This window comes from Perca flavescens, chromosome 17 (assembly GCF_004354835.1).
Source record: "Perca flavescens isolate YP-PL-M2 chromosome 17, PFLA_1.0, whole genome shotgun sequence".
Taxonomy (NCBI): Eukaryota; Metazoa; Chordata; class Actinopteri; order Perciformes; family Percidae; genus Perca; species Perca flavescens.
The window spans coordinates 9192932-9214923 of record NC_041347.1 but is presented as its reverse complement, the minus strand read 5'-3'; the positions used below and the strand labels follow the sequence as shown (position 1 = coordinate 9214923).

General features: G+C 41.3%; 1 protein-coding gene across 4 annotated transcripts in view; it reads right to left on the bottom strand.

Moving 5' to 3' along the window:
• birc6 (baculoviral IAP repeat containing 6) overlaps positions 1–21992 on the bottom strand; it is a 157411-nt gene that overhangs the window by 35148 nt on the left and 100271 nt on the right. For all 4 annotated transcript variants that reach the window (XM_028603907.1, XM_028603909.1, XM_028603910.1 and 1 more), the window contains exons 65-66: positions 6330–6552; positions 2051–2196 (exon numbers count right to left, since the gene is read on the bottom strand). In XM_028603907.1, the coding sequence (XP_028459708.1) occupies positions 2051–2196; positions 6330–6552 (369 nt within the window). The remainder of the gene's footprint in view (positions 1–2050; positions 2197–6329; positions 6553–21992) is intronic.

The following is a 21992-nucleotide window of genomic DNA, read 5'->3' as shown; positions in this document are numbered from 1 at the left end:
CAGTTTTTTTAAGTTGCTGCCCAGCGGGACATTATATGTATATATGTACATAAATGTATATAAACAGGGGTTAAATTGGGCCGGGGCTCTCTCAGAACATGGCAACAACCCTCCCAGAACTGCAGACAATTCACCACCGCGGGTCAACTACATAACGCCGTAGTGTCTACGTCGGTAGGACTAACATAATGCCTATGTACTAAAGTACTAAAATGCCTTCTCCTAAAGCTAAAACCCCGTTAGTGTCCCTTGAGTGTCATATTATATAAATATATATATATGGCACTTAGAGAGTTAATATGAGGTCTCTCTCTGACAAAATAAATCAAAGTGATGCGTACGCGGCAGGATAAAAGAATATAAATAATAAAAATAAAGAGATTTGAGAAGATTGGAATTTTTTTAACAAAGCTTTTCTTGTGGAAAACCTGATGCGGCCCAGCCTCACCCAGACTCTGCCTCCAGCGGCCCCCAGGTAAGTTGAGTTTGAGACCCCTGCCTTAACTGAACAGCTTCGGAGTCATTGGAATAGTTATATGACTTTTTTTGAGTTGAATGATGGTCGTCTTGCTCCCCCCTAGTGCCTGTGAGCAGAAAAACCACCCTTGCAACTTTGGGCCGGCGAGCCGCCAGCATCAGCATCAGGAAGTATCGCGTGATATCAGGTCTCGCCATGTAACAAATTGCTTCACAGCACTGCACACATACACGGTGCTACACGCCCCCATTCAGGAACTGGCTAGCTATAAAAACAAGGTAGCGATGCAGTTTTTCACACTATCGTCATGGCTGAGCCGGCAAAAAGAAGCAGAAAGCTAGGAAAGTTGCTTCTGCTCTGACAGCGTTCTAAGGCCATTGTAGGGAAAAACAATAATGTTACGGACCCGGGAGAGAAAAACGTCAGTGGACATGGCTCCGTGCGTTCACCGGCTTCTTTGAAAACAAATGCACATGTCCAGAGGGAGAAGATGGGAGGGGGAGAGTGGGCAACCAGTTTTTACAACAGTGTTGCCAAATATCTATTCTGAAGCTGTAGGGGGAGCTCTATAGAGAAACCTACCAGCAAAACGACAGAAAACAGAGAAGAAATTGCCAAAACTGCATAGCGCCCCTTTAAGGAAAAAATTTGAAGAAAAACAAAAAAGTTAAATTGGGACATGTTTACTTGCACTTGTTATGCTAAGCATGTGTGTATTCCAACAGCTGCATGCACGCAAGGGAAGTTAGGAAACAACCCCTGTGTTAAGCATGCTTATTTTCCACCAGCTAAAGGAAAGGAGATGTTACAGATGTAGAGCTGCAAAGAGTTTCTTCTCTCCTCTTGGACAGTAAACTGAAGAGCTTTGAGTTGTGGACAAAACGAGACATTTGAGGACATCTTGGGCTGATCCACATTTTTCACCATTTTCTGACATTTTGTAGCCCAAACAACTAATAAGAAAATAATCAACAGATTAATCGACAATGAAAATAATCGTTAGTTGCAGCCCTATGCAGTCACCTAGAATTTCCCCTCCCAACCAAATGTCCTTCAATTCCCTTCCAATCTTCAGCCAACTTCCAGGAGCTGGGAGTTCCACCCCCACCACCCCCAAAACCCACCATAAACCTGGACGTAATCATTCTCTGAAGGGAGCTGAAAGAAATGGGCGGGTGGGGCGTAATTAGTATTCTTTGCTGTGATGTTATATAATGCGGCGGATGATATCAATATTATTAAAACTGAGGGGATTCAGACGTTTTGTCCCTTTTTTGTGTCCTTCACCGAGAGGACAGGACACAGACAACAGATGAGGATGTGAGACAAAAATGGAGAGAGGGAGATAGGCAAGCAGGGACTTGCTAAAATAATTCAGATGACAAATCAGATAAATTATTATTATGTGAAACTTGGTTTGTGTTGCCCATGAGTTTGAATGTATGGATGTAAATATGTATTGCTGTTAACCAAGTCTTTTTCAAGCTGTGATTTATCAAACAGTTCAGATAATGTGAAGTCAGCTGCCACAGCGTTTGGCCATAGAGTCCGACGGGTGTGATTTCTACATACCCTGGTTGGCTTGCCGTAGGCTGGTAGTAGCAGCGTAGACTATCTCAGCTGTCCTCTGGATGTCAGGCACCAGCAGAGTCAAACCCTCGGGCTCTGGATCGGAGCTGTCTGCCTTCACCACACCTTTAGTCTTATCTTTCTTTGACCTGAAACACACAGATATACATTCAGCCATAATGTAATAGTATGTGCTGTTTAATCATGTGGATTTCAGAGATCCAATTTTGTGTGAATCTTTTTAAAAAAGGTAAACTTATTATTTTCCCTTGAAGTTTTCAAAATACATTGTAGTTATACATTGTGTATATATATATATATATATATATATATATATATATATATATATATATATATATATATATATACACATTGTAGTTAGTATATTATTTTGGTATAATGCTCCTGGTGCAGGCTGAGAGTAAAAGTGGTTCTAGGTCCACTGAAATGAAAAAAAAAAAAAAAAAAAAAACAACATAATTCTTCTTTGGCTTCACCATGCGTACAGTCGCTCCTGTTGCTCGACATCACAGACCTGACTGTAGAAGTTGTCAATGGGGCAGGAGAAGGCAAGAAATTCACACGTTTATATGAGCAGGGTCCAAAATTAGCACCATCTACCAACCAAATGCTGGTAGATTTGCTTCTCTCACCAGCCAAAAAACAATGTAATCCATTGAGTGGCTGGTAATATTTGAACATTCACAAGCCATTTGGCTGGTGGACGAAAAAGTTAATAGTTGATCCTGTTTATGACAAATAACACAGCAGATTATTTTTGTCAAGACATCGTTCAGGATCCCAGACACTGCATTGGATGTCTTCCACTATGACACATCACACAAGATAAAACGAAACACACTTTCATTCCACACCCGTCTGTTGGGGAGGGCCATTAACTGGCGGTAATCATGTATCGGAGCTCTGCCCGAGGCGGCTGACAATCTCTTTTTTTTGAGGAAAACCCAAATGCAGTAATACAAGGGAACCTTCAAGGAAGTAGCAGTTTAATCTGAATCTGGCAGTGCTTCCCTCAAAGTGTTGCTAAAGTCAACACTTTCCCCTAACCTGTATTTGGACCAAGAAACTGTACCAGAGTTCAGCATATGCAAATCACAATCTGTGTTCTGACAAGATAATTTCTCGCTGTTATGCTAACATCATGTGATGATTATTGTAATGTTAGAAAGAAAACATGAGATAAAAATGTGTCACTGATATAAATGCAGAGAAAAACATTAAAGCTCAACTTGATTTCCATTGCAAGTTGTTGTATTTCCTTTTTATCGACATACCGACTTTTTTCTGATGGAATATTTAAAAAAAAGATTGTTTTAATTTCCGGCATTATGTGCAAATTGAAAATGTGCATTTAAACAAGAGGATGAAAAGACTTAGTGGCCCCCACCTCCTGGTACTGAATCTGTCCTGTCTGTTTTTTGGACTGGAAGTTCAGCAGACAGGCTCCCCTGATTGGCCATTTGCCCTCTTCCATTAAAGCTTCTGTGTGTGGTTGTGAGATCAAGTACAAGTGTGTGTGTTCAAGGTTTCCTAAGGCTCAGTGTTCCTGTGTGTGTCTGCTATAAACCTGGGATGTGATACCTGCTGTGGGTATATCATGTGATGAACACAGGGTTTCTGCAGGTTTCACCAAGTCAAATTTAAGACATCAATACCATTGGGACTGAAATTTAGGACTTATAGCACAACATCACACACACAAAAAAAAAAGGTCAGATGTCAGAGTCCGGAAACATCGCCTGAAACAATTTCCCGATTTCCTCATTGGCATCATTTGCTGGAGACCCTTGACAGCAGTTAGATGTGTCTCAGCACCCATACACCCAACGCTCCCAGTTTAATTGCTTTCTTGCTTGCATAAGAAGCAGTAGACTTCAAATACATTGTTGGCAACTGGCGTTTACCAAGTCCTTAATTCAGTTTTTTCAGCCAAGTATCGTTTAATAGCTGAAGAATTAAATCCAAGCTCCACCACTCCATTATTTCTCTTCTGAAACCTATGGGTGACATCACGGAGACTACAACCATATTTTATACAGTCTATGGTTCTGATTTGAGTGGTTCACGTTAGTCCGACACCACATGAATGCAGCACAAACGCCTATCTCGCAATGTTAACAAAAGTGAAAAATTATTTTTGTATCTGCCACGTAACTCGGATCTGCTCCAAAATTTTATTTGGTTTTATTACTTGGCAATACACCCTTCCACCAAGTTTTATAAAAATGGGGTCAGTAGTTTTTCTGTAATCCTGCTGACAGACAAACAAATCAGCCAGCCAACAAATGGACAAACCAAATTGGTAACAGAAGCTCCTGGCGGAAGAAACTATAAGCTTTTCTTCCTTAAGTACCTGACATGAACCATGCTGCCACAGGATGGCTGCTGCAACATTCATGACAGGCATTTTCTGAAAATATCACCACATACATCATTCATAATCAGGAACTTTTGACATGCATGTATGCAGAGTATATGCATGTAAACCTGAGAACAACATGTTGTCAAGCAGCTTCCAGGAGCTGTGGGTGAGGGATAGGCATGGGCCGGTTACCGGTTTTAAGCTATACCACAGTATGAAAAAGTTACGGTTTCAAAACCACTAAAATGTTCCGTTATACCGTTCCTGCGGTATGAGCTGTTTTTTATGAGTCGTCGCGGACAGAAAGTGCAGTTCAGAATTCCCTCTGTCTGCCAATGTGCAGCCTAGAGTATGACGGCCCCTCCCCTCCTGATGTTGGTGCGAGTGTCTGTGCATGATGGCTGCAGGAGATGAAACCCCCGATCTCTTCCCGCATGTCTAAAAAAGACTGAAGCCGGCTATGTGGGAATTTTTCAAGTACTGAAAAAGCACAGACGCCCCAAACGAATTGAAGGTAACGCTGTCTTTGAATGAACGTTTGCAATCAGCTATGAGAGTTAACATAGCATGTCTAACAATAGTGCAATAATTACTTCAAGCTGCTACAGAGGCAGAGAGCACGGCTAACGTCAGCTATTTTCTTTCTTTCTAACGTAACTTTACTAAGCAGACAAGTAGACATTTTCTGCTAAGTTAGTACTTTTACTGTGGTGTTAAAATAAGTTGAGCTGGTGTCACGTCTGTTGTTTGAGTCTTCCACCATTGTGTACATCTGGTTTTGCGACCATCTGTGTTGTATGGCAAGAGCATGTAAACACAATCTCTCTCTCCATGTGTATATGTGTGCATTTCCATTGAGAAAAATTGAATCGTAGCATTATTTACACAATTCATAGTTGGGGTAATTGTAGTGATATATCTTTTTACAGAAAAGCAATTAGATCATGAAATAATTTGTTAAAATTAATGTTAAATCCAGTGCTATATTACCAAAAGGACACATTTTTAGACCAGAGTTAACTGTCATTACAGATTACGGTTAAATGAACATGTCTATTTTTCTTCATTTTAGGGCAGCAGTAGCTCTGGCTGCAAAGGGGGATCCACATCAAAAATATGATTGTATTATTTATTTAAACTTAATATGGTACACATTTATAAATATAACGAATATTCTATATGCTGTTTAAAATAAAATATAGTATGTTCAATGGAGGAAAAGAAGTTGTTTAGCCCACATTTCAAAATAATACATTTTAGAGCTGTAATTGCAATACCGCAATTACAGCTCTGTGAAAGCGTGGTATTTTTGCTGAAGGTTATCATACCGTCAGAATCTCATACCGGCCCATGCCTAGTGAGGGAGATAGCGTGGTCACATCTCTTTAGTAGTTATGTATGTAGAGTGTGCAGAACGTACAGCACTTTATGCAGATCAAATATTGGATTTTTACAGTGAGACTAAAACCTTTCCTGCTATAATAAAACACACTGCACATTTCTAGACATTCCCTGACCACCCCCAAAAACAGCTTAGTGACTCAATGCGTCCTGGATGCCTCTAGGGGAACATTCACATCTCCCAGGGTGCATTTCAATTCCAAGTGTGAACAAGGCTATAGATGTGAAGATTCCCAGATCAGCAGTATTGCAGAGAGCAGGAGAGTGAATGATACTAGAGTGGGTTTATGGAGCGGCGGGGTAATGGCTGGATCAAAGTATTAAATCAGACATTACTCCTATGCACAAAGTCTGTTTAAGCTCAAAAGAGAAGATCATTCTAGGTATATATAGGTATATGTTTAAGTTCTGTGTAACATTTGGGTTCTATATTTGAAATTTAAAAACCTGAGGAAACAAATAAATGATTCCAAGTACTAAGGAATTTGGCCATCTCACCTGAGACGATTGGTGTACGTGTCCACACATGTCTTCATCTTGGCAAGCAGCATCCCTACAGAGGTCTGTCCCTCACAGTGTTCTTCATCCTCGTCCTCCTCGTCCTGGCCTGGGTCTCCGGAGAGAGGCAGCAGCAGAGGAACCAGGGCCGTGCACGTGGAAATGGCCCTCAGCAGCTCCAGTAGTGCCCGATACAGGGGCACGTGACGGGCCATATCTAGGACTGCAGAGAGACAAGAAGGATACAAAGTGTTAGATGCTTAAAAGGATAGTGTGATGTGAAGTGCATGCAACGTAATAACAAAATGACACTAGACAGGTCTTTTCATGCGCTCAGGGCTGCCAAATGGCCAGCTATATTACAACAATGTCTCACTGGTGGCAGCACTGAGTGCACTGCTGTTGAGGAGCGCTCCAATCAGTAAATGAGGAAGATATCCTGTTTGTCTGGCCAACTTCAGAAAGTAAAAAATGACCACATGGCGCTGAAGACTGAGGAAGACGGTTATATCTGACCAAGAGTCTACAGACATGCTGGCAGCTCTGCAAGGTTGTAATTAGACACAGTGGTGCTTTGAGCTGAATGCTAACATGAACATGCTCACAATGACAATGCTAACATGCTGATGTTAATAGGGAAAGCTAACTAAGCAAATGTCTGAACATTTGACCAAATGATAGCATTAAATGAAAATCAAAAGATTCCCAAAGTTATGGAAATGCCCAACATTTCCAGTCTGGACAGATGTGATGGGCTGACTGCCCCGACATTGCCATCCCTAAACCCCAGTGTAGCCAAAGAAACTGTAAATAAAAAAAATAAATGTGCATCCTTGAAGTAATCCTGCCAAAGCCTGAAGATATCAAGTTACTGTGAGAAGGAGCAGGGGCTTTAGGAACAATTTACAATGGAGGTTGGTTTGCCCCAATTCTAAAACAAAATGAGAAAAACAGTTTGGCAAATGTTATCCAAGACTCTGTGTTGGGTTCATTTTCAGCCATTGTTTGCCAGTTGGCATCCAGCAGCACTTGAACAGAAGCCAATCAAATACTACTAATAAGGGTCTGTTGAGACAGTGAAGGAAGCATCAACAGGCTGACCATGTAAGCTGGATCATTTTCTGAGAGGGGCTGTCTGCTGTGTGTGGAGGTACTTGTGTGTCCATGTGCTTGCCTTGAAGTGTCACTCTCTAAATAAACAGCTCTTGTTTGTGGCTCCAGGCTGTTTTACATTTATATTGAAATTCCCAGCTCCCTACTGTCCTATCCCAGCCTCTACACAACACTGACCTCCCAAGGCTTTAATCTGCTCTCAAATCCTTTAACCAGTGTAGAGACACCTAGCATGGAATCCCAATCCCGTCTAGTTCCATCTATGCAATTACTCAGAGCATTTGTGTGCAACTCATCAGAACTCCTCTTGCTCTGTGTCAATGTGTTTTTCCCTTCACTGAGGGTAATACATGTCAAGTGGACTTTAATGGAAAAGAAAAGCATAAAAAGGAAGGGGCAGCATAAAAAAAAAAAAAAACACTTTCTAGATACAGTGGGGCAATTTATTTATTTAGTTAGCCACCAATTGTGCAAGTTCTCCCACTTAAAAAGATGAGAGAGGCCTGTAATTTTCATCATAGGTACATTTTAACTATGAGAGACAAAATGAGAAAACAAAATCCAGAAAATCACATTGTAGGATTTTTAATGAATTTATTTGCAAATTATGGTGGAAAATAAGTATTTGGTGAATAACAAATTTTTATAAATTAATTGGTAAATTCCTCGGTAAAATAAGTATTTGGTCACCTACAAACAAGCAAGATTTCTGGCTCTCACAGACCTGTAACTTCTTCTTTAAGAGGCTCCTCTGTCCTCCACTCGTTACCTGTATTAATGGCACCTGTTTGAACTTGTTATCAGTATAAAAGACACCTGTCCACAACCTCAAACAGTCACACTCCAAACTCCACTATGGCCAAGACCAAAGAGCTGTCAAAGGACACCAGAAACAAAATTGTAGACCTGCACCAGGCTGGGAAGCATGGCTGGGGCAACTGTTTGAGCAATTATTAGAAAATGGAAGACATACAAGACCACTGATAATCTCCCTCGATCTGGGGCTCAAAATGATCACAAGAATGGTAAGCAAAAATCCCAGAACCACACGGGGGGACCTAGTGAATGGCAGAGAGCTGGGACCAAAGTAACAAAGGCTACCATCAGTAACACACTACTCTGCCAGGGACTCAAATCCTGCAGTGCCAGACGTGTCCCCCTGCTTAAGCCAGTACATGTCCAGGCCCGTCTGAAGTTTGCTAGAGAGCATTTGTATGATCCAGAAGAGGATTGGGAGAATGTCCTATGGTCAGATGAAACCAAAATAGAACTTTTTGGTAAAAACTCAACTCGTTTTTGGGGGAGAAAGAATGCTAAGTTGTATCCAAAGAACACCATACCTACTGTGAAGCATTGGGGTGGAAACATCATGCTTTGGGGCTGTTTTTCTGCAAAGGGACCAGGACGACTGATCCGTGTGAAGGAAAGAATGAATGGGGCCATGTATCGTGAGATTTTGAGTGAAAACCTCCTTCCATCAGCAAGGGCACTGAAGATGAAACATGGCTGGGTCTTTCAGCATGACAATGATTCCAAACACACCGCCGGGGCAACAAAGGAGTGGCTTTGTAAGAAGCATTTTAAGGTCCTGGAGTGGCCTAGCCAGTCTCCAGATCTCAACCCCATAGAGAATCTTTGGAGGGAGTTGAAAGTCCGTGTTGCCCAGCAACAGCCCCAAAACATCACTGCTCTAGAGGAGATTTGCATGGAGGAATGGGCCACAATACCAGCAACAGTGTGTGAAAACCTTGTGAAGACTTACAGAAAACATTTGACCTCTGTCATTGCCAACAAAGGGTATAAAGGCTATATAACAAAGTATTGAGATGAACTTTTGTTATTCACCAAATACTTATTTTCCACCATAATTTGCAAATAAATTCATTAAAAATCCTACAATGTGATTTTCTGGATTTTTTTTTTCTCATTTTGTCTCTCATAGTTGAAGTGTACCTATGATGAAAATTACAGGTCTCGCTCATCTTTTTAAGTGGGAGAACTTGCACAATTGGTGGCTGACTAAATACTTTTTTGCCCCACTGTACAGGCTTTTTTTTATTTTTTATTTGTATTTTTTAAATGGGTAATAAACAAAGCTAGATAGAAAAGGACGTTGAGTGCCGCGGACAATAGAATACACTTGGGTCCTGACCAACACACAGCCTTATTCTCCCTTTTTTTTCTTCTATTTTTCCATTTTTTAGACTTTGGAAAACCTCTGAAGTAGTGAAATGTACGAAGAACTGAAAGGTTTAATGATTAAAAAAAACTATCCAATGTTTAAATAAGTTATTTGTGTATTTATTACTTTAAGTACTTTTATATTCAGGTACAACACAGCAAATTCCATTGTACACAAGCCTGTGCAATGAAAATAAAGTATAGAATTTGCTCTTTAAATTAGTTTTCTCAAAATGATCACCTCAAAATAGTCGTTTCTCATAATATTAGAATAGATCTTTATTGTCGCTTTAAAACAACAACTGTTTAGCAACTCTTTAGAATGACAATATAAATTAAATATTAAAAAGCTAAATGTAAACAGTAAAATATAAAAATCAAGATAAATACAACCAATGAGATGACCCTTTTTACACCAGTGAGGTTACTCAGTTGTTGGGGTGCGGGTTTATTGCACATTAGCGTTAGAGAGGGAGGGGATGGAGGCTTTGTGCATTTTATTTGCGCTTCTACTAGCATTTGAGCCATGCTAGCAGCGTGGTTTAGGCGATGGCAATGTTGGGCCATGAACCATTCATGGCCCCCAGAGGATGAATCCCAATGACTTTGGCTGTTCCAGAAGTGTTTGTTAAGCGCCACCATTCACTTTTGACTGAAATATCTCAACAACTGGTTGGATTGCCAAAACATTTATTTATTAGAACATGTATTTGGAGTAATCATTCAAATTCAACATGGTGGTGGTGCAGAAACACATCATCCAATTCAGTTACTTTAAAGCTCAAAAGCGCGGGGCCTAAGGAAGCTCGCTTTGCACTATTAAATTATGACACACCGCATCGCTGAAGGCTGGAGGCCATGGATTAGATTAGCCATGGGTAAGAGTGAAGACACTTGGAATAAACAATACAAGTTGATAAAGTGAAGCATGTACTCAAATAGTCATGTCATTATTTAAAGTTAAAATTCAAGAGTAAATCAAAAACCCACAATGCAATCCTTGGTTTATTTCTTAATTAGTCAGATTTAAATCATGCATCAAATGATTTTATTTACTCTTATTTTCAGGCTGATACAATAAACTGATCACAAAGCTTTCCAGATGACATACATATTGTTTTTATGATATACCAAAACTATGGCAACACACTTCCATAAATTAATGTTATTTTCCTTTTACCCTATTATATGAATAATTGGGTATGGTTTACAATTGCACTTGGTATGAAAATCATGGGATTTCAACCTCTCCCTGGTATAAAACCACAAAACAACAATATTTGCACTGGCTTTCCCTGTCCAGCCTCTAAATATACTCACGTTTCCATAAAATTCAAGAAACTTCATCACCAATTGGAAGCCTGAACAGTGTTACAGAGCAAATATTAAAGAGAAAACTGGAGCCTGTTCTCCTGTGAGCCACAGGTCAAGCGGCAACCCCAGAGCCTGGACATCCATCTCAGCTATGACCATCTTGGTAGTGCTGACCTGCAGTCATCGCAGCACTATCACCAGCAAGCCTCCATTCTCTGTGATTTAGGGCCTTCTGGGGGCCGTACAGAGATGGCCGCTGCGAGTAGCCATGTTGGATGCTCCAGCTGATTAATAGTTAATGGGGGCCCCTAGACCTGAAAGGGAGCGCCTGCGATGAGTTAGCGTGGCATATGTAAGGGCTGCTTGAAATAAAGGCATTACTGTTGCATCTTAATGTCTCCATGTTCGCCTCTGTAGCCTCACGTAGTGTCCAATCAATTGCCTCCCCAAAATAATGTGAGGAAGTTGCATTTGAAATCAGGTTGTGAATCATCCAGAAATACACACAACCACTGTATATAATAAAGGCAATATAAAGTACTGAGGTCACTGACAGACCAAAGTAATCAAAGTATCAAATATGTCTGGCAGCTGGCTCAAACTAGTACTACTAAAAGTGCTTGTTAGGCTGTTGGAACGGAAGTTATAGAGTATGGTCTAGACTTACTTTATCTGTAAAGTTATGATTTGACATTATAAATAAAATTGAAATGGAATTGAATCCAGTTAAATCACCATCCACCAAGGTTTACTTAACATTTGTCTAAAGACTGTGATGCAATCCTTCCTCTGGCTGGAAATATAAAAAAAAATAGATAAAGAGACAAATGGAAATAACATGAGTAAAACTATATACAGTACATACAACCCCCAACAGAAGCAGTGGGAGCCTCAAGTGTTTTTGGTTTAGGGATGTGAACTCCTTACAATTCTGGATGGCTGGAAATATGAATGTTACATGGTAGAATTAGTGTACCTGTTGTGCATCCAGGGGGATGAGAGTCTCTAAAGTATGTCAGGCTGCTTGCCTGTCCTTTCCTCTTAGCCTTCTGTATGGCTGACAGCTGAGTGTTGGCAGTGTACTGAGGCACTGAGGTTTGACATCAGGCATAATACAATTACAATTTCAGTTGTAATCTGTTATTATGTACACAGAATTTAACTTAGTATCCTCTTTAGCAATATGGGTTGCTATTCTTGTTTTTCCAGTAGTAAAAGTTTAAATTAGAGCCCGACCAATACTTGCAATACGTGCAGTCACTTACTAATTAAATATTCAATCTGTAATGACCTGTTCAAAAATCCAAAAATCTGAATTCACAGTGTAAAGTACTACAGGCTGAGCCTTGTAACCCAGCAGGGGGTGTTACCCTATTGCATGGATTGTCAACTGGCGGCCTGCGGGCCAGATCCGGCCCGCCAAAGCTTTTAGTCTGGCCCGCTGAATAATCGCGAATTCAGAAAATGCAATGAGGAAAAAATGCATTCTGTTATTTAGCATTTCAAGCATTTACAGCAGGTAACATTACACAGGTAGAGCACCAACCCAGCACCCTGTATTTGCATCTCTATTTGCATGCCGGGATTCTGTACAGCGATGCCTGCACTCCACACACACAGCTGAGTCGAGATGTGTGTGCATTAAAACACGCAGCACCTGACTGGGAACGATACAGAGAGTTACCAATGGCTGCTGAGGCAGATGAACTCACGCTACTGTAAGTAGGCTACAATGAAAGCTTCGTGAGTAAAAAGTCACTACTTATCAATGCACTCACCTGTAGACCAGCATAAACATGTAGAAAGCAATATTTCAATCTGCTCTGTCTGCTCAGTCCACCTCGCTGTTTTACGCAAACACAGCTCTACTCTGTAAATAGACGAATACATGACGAATGCATAGCCTGCTTATCGGTCCATTCATCATTAAAGCTGGGTTTTTCCACGTCAACTTTTTGCTTCAGCCTCTTTGACAGTGACAAGTTTACCTGACAACAGCAGTTTCTTTCTGCAAGCATTTTCCACCAATCACGACGCTGCATACTACAATAATGTTTCCATAATCACAGACTTTAACCATCACAGTGAACTGCCTCCTAGTAGAGCTGGGCGATTTGTTTCCCTAAAAAAATCAGAATTTTCGATTCGATTCCCCACCCTTCCATTTAAAACAAAATAACTGCGAACTGTAAATATATTTAAAAAATATATATTTATTGTATTTAATTAAAGTGCATCAACATAAACAAAATTGCAAAGCCAAACCCTTTATCTAAGTGAAAAGTCACTGTGCAGCAGTGTGCAACAAAGATTGTTAAACATCCAAATCATTTATACTGTATTTTGAAAATATGAATCGATTTGACTTACCAACTCGATTTTTAAATCAAATTGATTTTTTTCCCAGCCCTACCTCCTAGTCTGAGATCTTTTTCTAGTTAAAGAGCCAGTTATCATTATGGAGTTTCCATGTTTTTTAGGAGTTTGCTAACACTAATACACACACACACACACACACACACACACACCCCCCCCCTCCCCCCCCCCCCTCCCCCCCTTGGAAAAATGTAGTTGATAACCCCTGCCCTATTGCATGCCCCATTGCCTAGTAGTTGCCTAAATAGGCAACTACTGTTGTTTTGTTAATGCAAAATGGAGGAAACTAGCAAGTCATGCTAAACTGACAATCATGTCTTCTCTTCAATATAATGGAACTAGATGGCATTCTGCTTGTGGTGCTCAAAGGGCCAAGAAATCGGAGCGGGCTGATTGCTTGGAGTGTTGTCAAGAATGACTCATGAGATCGACTTGACACAGCACTCAGTCCTCAGCAATACACCTGCCTAGTGGGAAGTACATTGGATGAACATTTCTTGAGATATGCGATGGACAGTTATACATGAATACACACAGACCTTCCTTTCTTAATTGATAGATAATGCTGCTACAGCCCCACCTATTGGCCAAATAGCACCACATTTGTCATGGCTACTCAGATACCAAATGTGGCATCGATAGCACAGTGTTCAGCAGATAAGCCCTGGCCACAGCATTTGATCAAGCTTTGAAATTGCACTACAGTATATTCAACTCATTGGGTTCTCAGCAATACACCTGCCTGGCTCAGTGACATTAAGAGCGCAACACTGAAGGTTTTAATCTGGTCCATGGCTTTTCTACTTGTATGTTATGTCTGTCTTCACTGTGTACTGTTGAATGAAAAGACATACATGTACTTTTTATCCTTTTAGACTTCTTTGCTCACCGGTACAAGGACAAGCACATCTCATCATAGTAGTTCAAACCTGGGAATAGCACTGATAATCAACCACAGAAAATCCTGCACAGCCATCATATGCCAAACAGACAAATGCTAATTAACACCCAAACCATGTCATCCACTCAGGATTCCAGTCTTACGTTTCATCCAATTTAGTGCCTATCGTGCCCCACAGGTCCTTGTTAAGATGCAAAGATTCCTGTAATTACAGCTGACAGACTGACGTTTGGTATTTTACAGTGGGTGGAGAATGGGAACTGGTTTAGAAATAGACACCTCTGTTAATTACTGAAGATAATTCCACAGCAGGGATAAGAAGTGAGGAAACTTATGAAGTGAAAACAAGAATCCATATCCATATTTGAAAGACAATCACAACCATTTTTTGATATCAGTGTCAGACTCGCTGAGACAATAGGATAGGATGTCATTGGTCTTCATAAAAACCCACATGCTGACTTGTTTACTGTAATGGGCAATAAAAACAATGATAGAAAACATTCAACGGGTTACCACTCACATGAGTCTCAACTCATGGGTGAACAGGAGAAGGGTGTGTGGGCTGGTTGCTGCTACAAAGGATGGGTGTCTGTTCCCAAAGGGAAGAAAAAGTTGAACATGCAACTCACACCGAGTGGGTGGCCAACACTCTGACTCAAGCTCATGGCTCCAGTGTCAGGTCTTCCTGACCCCTCTTGGGCAACGGAACAGAGCAGAGGGTAACTGAAATAGGAAGACTGTGACATGTCTCCGCCAACACAGTCTGCCTCAGCGAACACTGTAGATAATGTGCATCAAAGCTAGACTATGTGGAACAGCTAGTAAAAAGTGGCCTGAAGCTCTGAGCCATTTCAGAGGACAGAAGGAAAAGTGCATTTGTGTGCACAGGAATCCCATTTATAAACCAAGCTACTCAAGTAGAGCTGGGCAATAGAGAAAAAAATATAAACAATCTCGATGGAGATATTGTATGGTTGACTGTTTGTGCTTTCACAATATATTTACATTTTTGACAAGTAATCATCAGTACCGTGGACATAGTAACTAAGTGGGTTAATGCAAATCGTAGAACAGCCAGAACCATCTGGTGAAGTCAGAAAATGACATCACTTTACTATAATGTAGCCTGTGAAACCAGGAAAAGACAACAGTGTAACATTACGGTATGACGATATCCAAAGTTTAGGACGATATCTGGCTTTATATATTGAAATAATTTTTATATATTGCCCAGCGCTTTACTCAAGTAACTGAGTTGACATTCTGTGTGGACATCCTGACTAAGGAAAAGCAGAAAAATCTGTCTTACGTCTATTTGAAACATACTGTATCACTCCTGTCATTTTAGTTTTTAATTATTACAAAACCTTATTATATAAACCATATTGGAGGGGTTTGTATCTCTACTGACTGGCCAATACGAGTCACAGAGGCTAAAAGCTTGAGAGCATTTTGTTTGCTGGACCCTTCCGGTGAAAACATTAAGTGTTTCAGCTTGTATCTGCCCTCAAATACAATGAAAAAGGTAAGGCGTTAAGTTTTATATGCCTTCCGGTTACAAAAATAATTGTTGTTGCTGTGGCATTGACATCTTTATATATATATATATATATATATATATATATATATATATATATATATATATATATATATAAAAAGGCTCATCCCTTCTTCACCTGGTCAGCATCCATAACTAGCAGGCAGTGAAGATGTGATGGGGTTGTGAGGATGGGAGCATGGAGGAAAGATCATTATCACAGGATCGTTGTTTTACCGACCGCCAATTCAGCTGCAGCGCTCTATTACCCCTGAGGTCAAGATAATAGTGAAACTATAAACCAGGGGTCGGCAACCTTAGGCACGCGTGCCACCATGGGCACGCGGCACCTTAACCAATGGCACGCTGGCAATATGTGTGCAAGAGTTATTGATGTGTTGAAATCATGGTTGAAATGCTGAAGCACTCTGTCATCCGCATGCCAAATTACATCTTTCACAGTTGCCGACCTCATAGGTGCCGATACCGTGGGTGCTCCGGAGTTTGAGCACCCACGAAAAATACTGAGCACCCACGTGTGCCAGACTGCCAGTTCATTTTTACATTATTTTAATATTAAACTTTGCAGGTGGTGCTAAGTGGAGCGTCTGTCATAGTGTGATTGGTCATGTCGGTGGCATTGATTTATAATTTCCCACGAAGCTGATTAAACTTCTCATCTCCAATCCTATCTCTATCTGTGAGAAGTGGCGCTGTCCTGAGTTGAAAGCTATCTTACTTTACGGCGTGTGTGTTCGTGTCGGCCGCTGTCCATTTCCTAAGGATCTGAAATGCAAACATTTTTGACTACTTTTTTTTTTTTAAAGGGTGTGCGCATGTGAGCACCCACGGAGGAAAACATAAATCGGCGCCTGTGCGCGACCTGTTATTTACGGTAGTTTGATAGACTCATATCTCTGACTGGGAACAATACAGAGAGGATTACATAAGGATAGCGGATACCAACGGCCGCTTGTTACTGTAAGGAGGCTACAATTAAACCTTCGTGAGTTAAAAGTCAAAACTTATCAGTGCGCTCACCTGTGTAGACCGGCATTAACATGTAGAAAGCAATAATTCCATCTGCTCTGTCTGCTCAGTACACTCTTGTCCATTGCGCTGTTTTACGCAAACACAGCTCTACTCTGCAAATAGCGAATTTTTACAAAACAAGCTAAAGCAAAAGCTGTTGGTTTGTAGTCTGTTTTTGTATCTTAGTTTGCAGGGATCTTGATATTTGGATAAATTCTTATAAACTTAAGCTGTCTGAAGAAACCATCCTCTCCGCTGGAGCGGTAAATATGGACGCAATATAAGACCAAAACAAATACATGTGGCTACTTAATATGCACGTGAATGACGCAATCGTTATGTTCGTGTTCTTCATTCTTGATAATGATGCTGGTTGTGTTATTTTGCCACAGCATCGTTTCATTGAAAATGAGACATACAGGACCTGCTTATCAGTCCATTCATCATTAAAGCTGGGCTTTTCCACAACTTTTCGCTTCAGGCTCTTTGACAGTGATATTTTTGTCAGCCCATTTTCCATCAATCAGGACTGCATACTAAAACCATGTTTCCATAATGATAATAATAATATACAATAATAATAACTACAAGGTCCTGATTATTACAGATTCCCTGGATATTACATTTTGATGTGATTTCATAAAAAAAATTATGTTAACATGGCACACTAATAAACAAGACATTTTGAAAAGGGCACTTCATATCAAAAAGGTTGCCGACCCCTGCTATAAACCATTGGTCTGCCTGGTGATATTGAAAGTGGGATGGAGGCAGGGTTGATGATGTTAAGCTGGCCAATTCAGATGGACAGACAACAAGGGATGCAACAATCTGATATCCAGTACTGAAATCAAAGATGATGCCAATCAATGTCTAACTAATGGTATTATCTAGAGATTATCCAATACATTTCTGATCTGTTCATGGCTGATACCTTACCTATGATCTATGCAGGCGTAAACTCCCATAAACAAGCACTGTCAACATACACCATGGGTCTAAATAACACTATGGCTAAATCAGAGGATTATTATTCTTGATGGTGGAGCCATCACAGCTGAATTAAGCAATTAAACACCTCGAGTCTGGGGCTTGATGGACTTTGGCTGTTGGTAACCATTTTGTGTAGTCTGGTTGGTCCTGCACAAAACAAACAATCAACAACAAAAAAAGAAAAGAATTGGCCACTGAGACAATGGAGAGTATATTTCACAGTACTGTAGCATATTTCACAATAATTACAGCTTCAGGATTTTAGTGTTGTTCATGGGTTTCTTCAATGTGTAAACAAAATAATATATTTTCTGGGTTTTTTAGTCTTGTCTGTAGTCAGATGGTTGAATCATATTCTTCATTTGCAACATTGGCTTGCATTCTTTCCACACAGACAAAAAAAGTCAATATGCACCCAGGGCCACCAGTTGGCAGTTGTATTTTTGCCCACTCCGTTTAAGATTTATGTAGAAAAATAGACAGACAGAACATGTCACTTAGTTAGCTGGCTTGCTTTTCATTGTCCTAAACAGAACTTTTGGCCCTAATTAAATTTCGACCAATTGTAGCAATCCACAGACAGAAGGGAAACAAAAGAGTGAAGCAACACTTAATGAGAACAACCTTTCATAAATTCAACTGCATTGGCAGTCGAAACAGACTCCTTAGATCGAATAGCAGAATGGTCTACTATTTGGGCCACCCCTAGTAATTTCTTTTTAGATAATTTTTTGGGCCTTTATTTGATAAGACAGCTAGGTGAGAAAGACCGAGCGGGGAAGACATGCAGGAAATCGTCACAGGTCGGACTCAAACCCTGGACTCTGCATCAAGGCATAACCCTCTCAGTATATGTGCGCCTGCTCTACCTACTGAGCCAACACAGCCACGTAATCTCTAAATCTAGGTTTGGACTATTGGTCTAAAAAAAACACAATTATTTTTCAGATGAAAGGAAAACAAATGGTTAGTTGCAGCCCTCCTGCCCTAGTTATCCTATCACCAATAGTTAACTAGTGGGTTCTCTTAAGCCATGGTCATTACCAGGTGATAGTCTCAAAAGACTACAAACGGAAAACTTTTTTGGATTTGTAAGATGAATAGATTTTTTTACTTTTTGTAAAAAACCTAAGTAAAAAGAACACTATAAAGATAATGTCTTCATAGTGTTCACTTCTTTTTACACCAAATTTGGCTCTGAACTATTGTTGTCTATTGTAAACCTGTAACTCTTGAAGAGCAGTTCAATCCTACAGTTTGTGAGTGATTTGCTGTGGCAAGAAGAGCATGCAGAATGGAGTTTGAGACATAATTGGCATTAATCAAGCATGAACAGGAGGCTTCACTGTCTTAGTTAATTAGCCCTTAAAGCCTGTTTAAGTCATTATGAATGTTGAGGTCGGTTTACTAAGCGGTTATGATGTCAACATCAAAACAATAATTGTGATACCTGTCCAGCAGGCACCGCCCTGTTGACTTCTAAACAAAATGGATCTTGTACATACAAGGCATTATCCTGGGCTTATGGCTGAAGGAGCACATTTGAGTCCACCTGAACAGAAATAAAACCCACGGATGATGTGAGGGAGAGAGAAGGAGAGAGATGTGAGAGTGAGACATAACGCTGGGAAAATGAGCTGACCGGATCACAGGCCTATTGACATACACAACAATTTATCATGGAGCTGGCAGAAACTAACCAAAAGTAACTAAACTTGGTGCTGACGTAGATTTCACAAAGCATAGGAGCAGAGGGTATAGCACAGAGAGGTATAATTAGGAAATAAAAAGGCAAGAAAATTGTGTGTGTGTGTGTGTGTGTGTGTGTGTGTGGGGGGGGGAGACAACAGCTCAGCAGGCATGGTGTCTTTCTTTCAGAAGCTACTCTTTGGAGATAAATATCAAACTGCACGCACAGACCCCCACATCTCCCCACAGCCTCTCCCTTTGTCTTCCACCCAAGCTCGACCACTTTATTTCCCAGCTGCCTATTGTTGCCACCTCCTCCTCCTGCCCTCCTCCCCTCTCCCCAGGTCTGCCAGAATAACAGCAGCTGATGATGGGCTCGACTGAACTGAGAGCACAGTGGTACGGTGGGGTTCAATTCACCTCCTTTTTTGTTTTTGTTTTTTTAGGCGGTAGCTGCACGGGTGTGTGCTCCACCAGCCCCCACAGCAGTGGGAGAGAAGACAACAGGAAGCATGAGCAATGTCGTTTACCCCTCCCTCCTCCTCCCCTCTACCTCCCTCTCCCCCTCTGATTCTCCTTCATTGCCACGGCCATCAGAATCCGTCCTCCCTCCCTCGCCATCATTCTGCTTGGTTATGCAATGCACATTCCTCCCACGGAGACTAACTGGTGTTGGAGACCTAGCGTAACGCCGCTGTCACTGCCAGTAGATGTAGATCCATTTTGCCATGGCGACTGTCTGCTGCTGCCTTTGCCTCTCTACAGACGTCTGCTCCATGGGATTTTACAGCTTTTCCTCCTCTTCTGGAATATCACATGCCAGACTCGACTAATTCAGGGACGTGCCCATTCTTACCAAGCTCAGCAGAGGCTGGGTGTCACCGAGACAACATCAACTAATCCTACAGACATAATCATGCACAGTGTTGGCATGGGGGTTTCAGTGATGGGAAGAGGCTTTTTTGAAAGGCACTAATTGTACTGTTCCCCAGAGGAGTAGCAAACGGAAGAGACACTACAGAACAAGGGTGTGTGTAGATTTACGGATAAGCTGGGGAGGGTAGTTGAGACGTGTGGAGTTTTGGAAAAGGAGTGACGGGGAAGTCAAGAGAGAAAGTAGACCGAAAGGATGGGAGGAACGGTAGGGAGGCTGGAGAGGGCAAATGGGGAGAGGGTATCTCCTCGCCCCTCAAAAGAGGCTGCTACTGCTTTAGCAGCAGAAATGCAAATCCGCTGATAAAAACAGACTGCAAAGACTTGTGAGGGGGAACTTAATCAAAAGGGAAGTTGGGGGGGCGTGGGTTGCTGAACCTGAGAGGTGGCGCTATTGACTGGAGGAGTGGAGAAGTGACACAAGAAGGTTTTCACTGGAAGCGCTGCTGAGCACAGCAAAGTCACCGTGGCACTGCTACCTCCAATTCCTCTCTCCGTCACTTTGTCTGTCGCTCGCAGGCACTGGGACTGTGGCTACGTAGCCATTCTCTCCCCCCTTCTCCCTCTCTCCACATGTGGCATGCCTTTAAAGCCATGGTTTTCCACTGAAGATCCCAAAAGAATGCTGGATTATGGTGTTTTACACCGTAGACGCCTTAGGGTAAGCCACTTTTTCTTTATACCGTCATTTATTTCTTGAATTACAGTGAATTTAGTGACATCTATACTGCACGTTGACAAGAGAGTTTAAGGGGAGGAGCACGATTGAATTCCATTCCCATATGAGTCTGAGCCAACAATGATCCTGTTTACCTTTTTGCTCACACATTTCTGTTGGAGACAACACCATCTCCTGCTCCTTACCTTCTAAGACTCGTCCATAGGGAAGGTGGGAATTGTGCTTAGAATAACTACTTACAAAGACCTGGGGTGGGGGGGTGGTTAATCATTAACGGCATGTGAAAAGAGGTGAGGGTGTAAGGGGGCTCTAAACGGCAGCAATAAATCATGCTTATTTTGACACGGGTGAACGCCACTGAGCGTTACTTAGACTAATCTGCTCTACGCTCTGCTCTCTCATTGTTTGGTTTGATTAACGATTGATTTCCTTCTGGTGGGAGGATTACGTTGGCGGGGCTGCCCTTACACAGAGATGTTTCGGACTGTGATTTGTGCAAAAACTGGTAGATTAGCAGGAAGACAAAAGACGCAATGCTAAGCCTTGGAAGCAGCGTGGTAATTCAGACCTGAATTAAAAGTTCTGTTGTTGCTTTCTATGCATGTGGGACAACTTCTGACATGGTCTCCATAATTTCATTTTATTCCAGATAAGTGTCCTCCTGCCAGGTTAGGTGAGCATCAGGATCATGGGCACCACAGTCATCACCCTTGAGGATGTGCAGGCACTGGAGGTCAAGGAGGAGCAGGAGGAGTCCATCTTGGCCATGTTAGGCATCATTGGCACATTCCTTAACCTCTTTGTAATTGTTTTTGTTTACATCTACACCACACTGTGAAGTGCCAACATATAGGATAAAGGACTGCCATCGAAAAGACAAAAAAGGAGGAAGTGAGCAGTCTGGAAGGACAG